At 51.3% G+C, this 7,774-nt stretch overlaps 1 protein-coding gene across 1 annotated transcript; it reads right to left on the bottom strand.

Annotated features, from left to right (window-relative positions):
* Positions 1–311: 311 nt before the first annotated feature.
* Positions 312–6,275, bottom strand: ATP5PF (ATP synthase peripheral stalk subunit F6). Its single transcript, XM_066599098.1, has 4 exons — positions 6,156–6,275; positions 3,234–3,411; positions 2,067–2,191; positions 312–403 (listed from the first exon to the last, which is right to left on the bottom strand). The coding sequence occupies exons 2-4, from the start codon at positions 3,401–3,403 to the stop codon at positions 375–377; spliced, it is 324 nt and encodes a 107-aa protein (XP_066455195.1). The 5' UTR covers positions 3,404–3,411; positions 6,156–6,275; the 3' UTR covers positions 312–374.
* Between the last annotated feature and the right edge of the window lie 1,499 nt (positions 6,276–7,774).

Raw genomic sequence — 7,774 nt, 5'->3', positions numbered from 1 at the left:
GAAGCCCGCGATCCGGCGGTGAAGGCCGTCAGTGTGAACGTTCTGCAGGAGCGCCAACGACCTGAGCGGTGACATCAGCACTTGTGCGCTCGTTTACCCGACTGTCATCAAGTGTAAAAAGCCATTACTCTGCAGCATTTTCCCACCGCTGCCTAAAACCTGTAAACATTACAGTATCAAAAAGGAGCTAAACTTGCCCCAAACTTCTGGCATCCAAAGGCTCACGGCAGAAGGGTCTCCCACCCGGCTCCCCCCCCCCCCCCCCCCCATACAGAGCAGCGACTTCGGTCTAACAAAGAAACAGACGATGCTGAAAGTCCACAAAGGTTTATTAATATCCTACAAACACCGGCGAGACGAGTCGGCGGGGCGCATCACTTCTGCACGTCGTCCAGTTTAGGTTCTGAAATACAAAGACAATATCCCAATATGAGCAGCGGCAGATGAATGCAAGACGGCGCAGATGTCTGTTAGCTGCGGTATGGAATTAAACAAAAACGGCGACAGAATGTGTCAAAATTACAGAAACCGCCAACATGTGATGGAACGCACTAACGGTAACGGGCTCCGTCATTGTACAGGGGAGGGGGGCGGCACAGCATGGTGCAATATCTGTTCCAGCATTGCCATTAGAAACACCAACTCCCCCCCCCCCCCCCAAAAAAAAAAAAAAACACCACACACCCCTTGTGCCCGCATGGCCCTGGTGCGGCTCGCGGACATCAGAGTCAGGGAGTTCTGGTTTTCTGCTCCATTTGTAGAACAGGAAGCAGCACTCCCTGCCTGAACTACTAAACTTCTGCGTCCGCTCTAGGAAACAAGGCCATGGGTCACCTTGCAAATTCCAGAGAGACCAACCCATTGCCTATAACGGGGGCCGTCCGATTTCCAATCATCAGTCTGTAAACTTTGCTGAACTTTTCTAGCTTTACTGCAGTCTTCTAGTGGAAATCAGTGATGGAGATTCTGCACAGACCCCCTAATGCTGATGTGAGCGAACACTTATCTGTAACAGGTCAGTGTAATGTCCGTGTGCAGGGAGCTGCATACAAAAACGGACAGCGTACGGACAGGGCTCTTAGAAAACCTACCGAAAGATATATAAATTGACCCACATGTGTAGTATATACCGTCAGTATATACCGTCATACCAAAAGGAATTGGACCCCGGAGCAAGAATAAGAAAATAGTATTTATTCCCGCCTGTTACTACTTAGTGGGGCTCCTTTGGCCCCAATGAGATCAGATCCTCTCTATGGGATACTTTCTAACGTCTGATATACTTTAGCTGGCGTTTGCCTCCACTCCTCCTACAAATGTCCGGTGAGTACTATCAAAAATGATGCATCAGCCCGTCTACAAGGGGCGCCGTCATTGGACAGTTGAGCAATGGAAGAACATTCTATGGAGTAAAGAATCACACTCCATCTTCACATCAGATGGAGGTACCCGGTGTGGGGGATCCTGGGGAACACCTTCAGCCTGAGTGTGTAGTGCCAACAGGTAAGTACGGTGGAGGTTCCATTACAGTCTGGGGATGTTTTATGTGGCATGGTGTCCGTCCGTTTGTTGTAGTGGACCATGAACACAGAGGTGTACCCTAGATAGACAATAATGAGCTGCTGACAATGTGGTAATACTCTGGGAATGGTCGGCCATACTTCCAACAAGACAATGCGCCGCGTCACGAACACAACGCTGTTTTATATTGGTTTGCGGCTATGGCTGTTGCACGATTATACCGGCTGCACAGAGTCCGGATCTGAACACGTTTGGGGCAAACTGGGACGTCGAGTTAAAAAAATATAAACAGCGTCCATCTTCTTGGAGGGAACTTGCCAGAAGTTTACAGGATGAATGGAGGGAAATACCAGCTGAAGTGTATCAGACATTAGTAGAAAGTAGACCTCGGAGAGTATCTGATGTCATTAGGGCCAAAGGAGCCCCACTAAGTATTAACATATGTGAATAACTACTACTGCTGCTTCTTGCTCAGGGGTTCACTTACTTTGCTAGGATAGTGTATGCTCACACTCCACACCAGTAGGGTGTAACACAATACTAACCTTCAAACTTAAAATCCGGGAACTTTTCCAGGTTGCCGCCTCCGTATAACCGCTCTAATTTGCCGATATCTTCGTTTAGGTCCTTCTGGTACTCGGCCCCGGCATCGACGGTGCCACCGCTTTTTCTGCAACAGTTTATATGAAATATTTAATCCAGATTCAAGTTGGAAGACAATAAACCTCCTGAAATACAGCAGCGGCCGAATGTACGAGAGCGAGACGCCGCAGCACTGAAGGCCGCAACACTGCATCATCAACCAGATGACATGGCTGAACCTCACCGCACGGAGCCTACGAGGCACCGAGTACTTCTAGGAGGCTACACGGTGACACTGTGTCCCGCCGAGTGTTACAGCAGCAGAATGCAGTCCTAAGCTCTCGCTCATGACCTGAAGGTTGCAGGTTCAATCCCCGCTTGGTTCAGGTAGCCGGCTCAAGGCTGACTCAGCCTTTGATCCTTCCGAGCTTGGTATAAATGAGCACCCAGCTTGGTGGGAGGTAAAGATGACTGGGGAAGGCAATGGCAAACCACCCTGCGAAAACAGTCTGCCAAGAAAATGGCACGATGTGACGTCACCCTAGGTGTCCATCATGACTCGGTGCTGCACCAGGGGACTTTACCTTACATAGTGACATCTAGCCATGCAAAAACATCACTAAACTTCTGCGTCCGCTCTAGGTAACAAGGTCATGTGACCAAAACCACGTCATTGGAGTCGTCAGACACGTTAGATCCACATGACGATCCGCAGGTAACACAGATTGCGACGCAGGGTTTGCCAGTATTGCGCTTTACAGCTCCAATGTCGGCAGCCATCAGTGTAGCTCCGATACGTCCCATTTTGTAGTTACCGGCTTTAGCCAGCAGATGGTGGCATTGTACAACGGCAGGAACAACCCCCTAAGAAACCCCCAATCCAAGAATGGGTTATATAGCGTAGCAGCATAGAAAAATACAACCCATCACGCAAAAAAAACGAGCCTCAGACAGCGACGCTGATGGATAAATAAGGGACGAATTTTTGAAAATGGGAAGGAGAAACAAAATAGGAAGAGAAGAAAAAGAAAAAAAAACAAAACAAAGGGCCGGAGTCATTAATGACTTCCTTGCTGTAATTTTGTGTTGGTTTTTGGAGATTCTGCGCCGCACCCCCCACAAGTACTTACTGGCTCTTCGTCCTGTATTCACGGATCTTATCGACGAACAGCTTCTGGACGGGATCCAACTCCTTGGCTTGGGTAAAGGCGATGGCGGACATTCCAATATTCCTTCTCAAGTGGACGGAGACCGCAGAGCGAAGAGCAGAGGAGAAGCGGAAGAGCTGCTGGAGAACCATGATGTCACCTGTGAGCAAGACAACAACGGGGTTACCCTAATAATCCACGGCTGAACACCGACCAACGCGAGCCGTGAAACTGCGCCCATCTTTAGCAGACCTGCCGAGGATTAACCCTCCCCCCCCCCGCAGAGCGAAGAGCAGAGGAGAAGCAGAAGAGCTGCTGGAGAACCATGATGTCACCTGTGAGCAAGACAACAACGGGGTTACCCCCAAAAAAACTACGGCCGAACACCGACCAACACGAGCCGTGAAACTGCGCCCATCTCTAGCAGACCTGCCAAGGATTAGAAATGAAGGGGCACAGAGCGGACTTTGGGGTCTCCCTTTTATGGGCCAGTTTTTCATTGTTTTTATTCATTTTGGCACGGTAAGTGAGGCCATCCTTCTTCTGAAGGTCACCCTTGGTCTGCCGGTTGTGCGGTCGCAGCAATATACAATTTATATGCATTTTTTGTCTTTATTACTTTTGTACAATAAAAGAATTTTTCATAGTTTTTCTTCTTGTAGAGACAAAAGGACTTCTGTTCTCACCTGCGCAGCCGCTTAACGGCTCATCTCTTACAGGACGAGTCGGCAGGTTTTATTTCTTTTTTCGCACGTGTGTCGTTATGATTTGTATTTCTCAAAAAATAAATCTTTTATTAGTAAAATGGCGCTTTCAGATTTTTCAGGGGTCGGGGTCGGACATGACAATGTTTTTCTTTTTAGCCCTTTCCAATCCAATTTGTATCCTGGTTTTCCTAGGGGGCTTACTCTTTTTCTGCTGTTATACAACGGCGCTATCTGCTGGCTAAAGCCAGTACTGCATGAGGTGACACGTTGGATAGGCTCTGACAGCAGAGAGGCTGGCAATATACAGTAAGAGAACCCCGACGGACGTCTTCAAACATCGGAGCTGTACAGCCTTAAATCATAATGTCTTCAGAGGTCAGACAGTGGATTGGAAAGGGTTAAACCACAATCGTTTGTCCCACGAGGAAACTAGAAGATGTGACGGTCTGATTGCTTAGAGGATACAGCTCTGTTTATGGAGGATTTCTGTCCCATTCATCACTGCTGACCCTCACAGGCCACCGTACGTGGCAGACCTGGAGGTCATGATTTGCCATCGTAACCATCATTAGATTGTGGAAGTGCTGATGAGGTGAAGGAGGGAGCTTTCTCCTTCTCCAGGCCCTCAAGGTGCTGCTGTTTGCATAGACAAGAGCATCTAAAGGGTTAAGACACCAGGGTGGGCACGAAGCTCCCTGACGGTCTTTGCAGCCTCGATCCCGTGTGCCCTCTGATAATCCGGTGCGATGCGAGAACTACTGGCCCTCCGTACAGCACAGTACCATATATGATATAAATATAACACACACGGATGAATACTTAATTAGTCCACTGATAAAGATGTGAAGGTTTTATGGTCTCTGAATTAGTGTTAGGGGGTCACCCGGCCAGAGTGTTATCTGTGCTGTAGATGTCTCATACCCCTCAGTCAGGCATGAATCCTCTTGAAGAATTTAACCCTCTGTTGAAAGTGTCAGAAGTCGTTATAAACTTGTCCCCCCAATTCCTCTACAGCTTTGTGATTTGAAGTCGCCTTTTAATCTGGTAACTTACGTGTTGTGTTTTGTCCGTGACTAGAGGAGCGCTCGGCCGCAGGGAACACTGCGGATGGAAACAGCTCATCACCAAAAGGGGTCAGAGGCGGGGGATGGGAGCTGGAATAGACCCAACAAGCACTTCGTTATGTCGCTTTATGGAGCTGCTACTTCTGCAATCCATAATGAACTCATAAAGGGGGGGGGGGGGGGTCCGCTGTGTCCCCATAAACACCTCCGCCGTCCTTAAATGGGACTGATCTGTAATACCAGACAACCCACAGAAGAGCGGCGCTATTCCTGCAAGCGTGTGCGATCCCGTGTCCACCGCTGCAGCCCTGGAAGCTCCGGACCGCTCATCTACACAACCGCCGGCTATTGGCTGCAGCAGAGGTGAATAATGAATGGTACGCACCTGCCGCAGGAGCCCCCGTGAGTGGAGCAGGGGAAGGATGGGGGGTGGGAGACCAGGGAGCCGTGAGCGCGTCCGCACGGCAAAGCTGCAGCCTTTACAGCAACGTAAGTCAGATTCTCCGAGTCTCGCCCGCACGCTGCAGAAAGATCCACCCAAAACCTTGCGGGAAATGCAATACCGAGCCGGGGCTGGATCGGCAGCACCATTATTTTAGCACCGGATACACTGCGGATTTTGGCCAATACAAGTCAATGTGGAGGCCGAAACCTCCACCAAATATAACAGGAGGGTTGTTCTATGTCAGCTGGACTCATTTGGTAGAGGGCCCTGGCGCCGCAATAACACAGAGGTTGGAACGGCAGAGGTGGGAGAGCCGACCTTTGTGTAGTGGCCAATGCTTGTAACTGCAGGCACGACTGGCATTGATTTCAATGAGACTCCAGCCTGTAGTTACAAGCACCGGCCACTACACAAAGGTCGGCACTCCAACCTCTGTGTTATTACGGCGCTGACTGTATGCGCCCGCTCAACTGATCACCCTATTTTGCCTCCTTGGTGCAGCAGTCCTCTTGTGCAAAGCTGCAGGAGGGTTTTACCTTTAGCACCTCCCATATTAAAAGGAAAAGCTACTAGTCTTCACAGAACAGCTCTACGTGATGCCAGCGGCGGCGGAATAACCCCCTCATACACAGGCCTCTGCATGGCGCAGAGCCGCCCCGGTACATGTACGGCGCAGACACCGGCTCACCTCTCGCGAAGCGGTCACCTTGCTTCCTAGCACCGTGAGCAGCGCTCTGATGACGTCAGACGTAGAGCACGCAGAGTGACAGCCCCGCCCCCTAGACTGTAGGCAATTGACGCGCCAAAGTACGCTGCGCATGTGCGGAGTACTGTCACCTATCTTATCCAATCATTGCTGCTCTGCTGTTCACAGGCACTACAGTTCCCACAATTCCGCGCTTCCAGACCGAGACTGCGCAGTGTGATGTGCACCCAGTATGAATATCATATAAAGTCTTTCTTATTCTAACCCGAACACGACTGTGTGGATGTATCTTGTGGTTCTTCTGGTTTCAGATTGTTCACGTGATCTGGCTGGAATGAGGGACGTTTACTGCTGGAGTTGGGACAGAATTCTGGTATAAGATGAGCCTTTTTGGGCGGAAATCCATTGATTTTTGCCAAAAGGAAGAGATATTATGATACCTCCACAGCGCGATCTATAACAAGGCAGCTTTCCTGCAAGTTATTGTCTGACCTTTTAAAGGGATTGGGGAGTTACCGGACAAGCCTGCGTCAATAGGGCTGAAGGGGTTAAAATAATAAAGTGAACCACACTTAAAGGAGATGTCTCGAGGAAGCAGTGAATTTTTTTTTTTGCCCAGTCCCCCCCATTAAGTACACATTACTAAGCCCCCCTGTAAATGACATTTCTAGCTGGTTCGTACTTACCGTTCCAGCGTTTCAGCAACTTATAAAAGTTTCCCCAAGATGGCCGCCGGCTCTTTTCCCGTCGCTCGCTGCAGCCCGACGTGCACGCTCCCGAGACGCTGCCAGCTGTGTCTCCATGGCAACCAGACGCCCCGCAGCCGCCGACCGGACCCACCGCAGCCGCCGACCAGTCACCCACCGCCATGCAGCAGGTAACCGGCGCAGCCCCCCCCCCCCCATCACAGCGGCAGCCCCCCCGGCGCAGCGACAGCCCCCTCCGGCCCAGCGCTAGTTCCCCCGGCCTAGCGACAGCCCCCCCCCCCCGGCCCAGCGCTACTTCCCCCGGAGCAGCGACAGCCCCCCCCCATCGCAGCGACAGCCCCCCCAGCGCAGCGGCAGCCCCCCCCCCCCCGCCCAGCGCTACTTCCCCCGGCGCAGCGACAGCCCCCCCCATCGCAGCGACAGCCCCCCCCATCGCAGCGGCAGCCCGGCGCAGCCTCCCCCCCCCATCACTTACCAGGACAGCTGGACGGCAGGACAGCTGGGCGGCTTCTCCGGACAGCTCGGCAGCTCTGCACCTTCCTCTAACAGAGGAAGGTACAGAATGGCCGCTCCAGCGCGCTCCCGAGCAGTGACAGCTCGTCTGCGCATGCGCAGAAGAGCTGTAGCGGGGAGCACACTGAAGCGGCTCGTGCTGAATGGAGAAGACCGGACTGCGCAAGCGCGTCTAAAAAAGCAAGCTGCCGGCGAATTTAGACGGAACCATGGAGACGAGGACGCTAGCAACGGAGCAGGTAAGTGAATAACTTCTGTATGGCTCATATTTAATGCACGATGTATATTACAAAGTGCATTAAAGGGGTTGTCCCGAGGCAGCAAGTGGGTCTATACACTTCTGTATGGCCATATTAATGCACTTTGTAATGTACATTGTGC

The sequence above is a fragment of the Eleutherodactylus coqui genome, chromosome 4, assembly GCF_035609145.1.
Source record: "Eleutherodactylus coqui strain aEleCoq1 chromosome 4, aEleCoq1.hap1, whole genome shotgun sequence".
NCBI lineage: Eukaryota > Metazoa > Chordata > Amphibia > Anura > Eleutherodactylidae > Eleutherodactylus > Eleutherodactylus coqui.
This window is presented reverse-complemented; position numbering and strand designations above follow the sequence as displayed.

Excerpts from the sequence above, each read along its gene's own strand:
- ATP5PF (XM_066599098.1), bottom strand. The coding sequence starts at position 3,403 with ATGGTTCTCCAGCAGCTCTTCCGCTTCTCCTCTGCTCTTCGCTCTGCG. Across the intron at positions 2,192-3,233 it reads GAATACAGGACGAAGAGCCA|AAAAAGCGGTGGCACCGTCG; the intron begins GTAAGTACTTGT and ends AAACTGTTGCAG. Across the intron at positions 404-2,066 it reads CCCGGATTTTAAGTTTGAAG|AACCTAAACTGGACGACGTG; the intron begins GTTAGTATTGTG and ends TTTGTATTTCAG.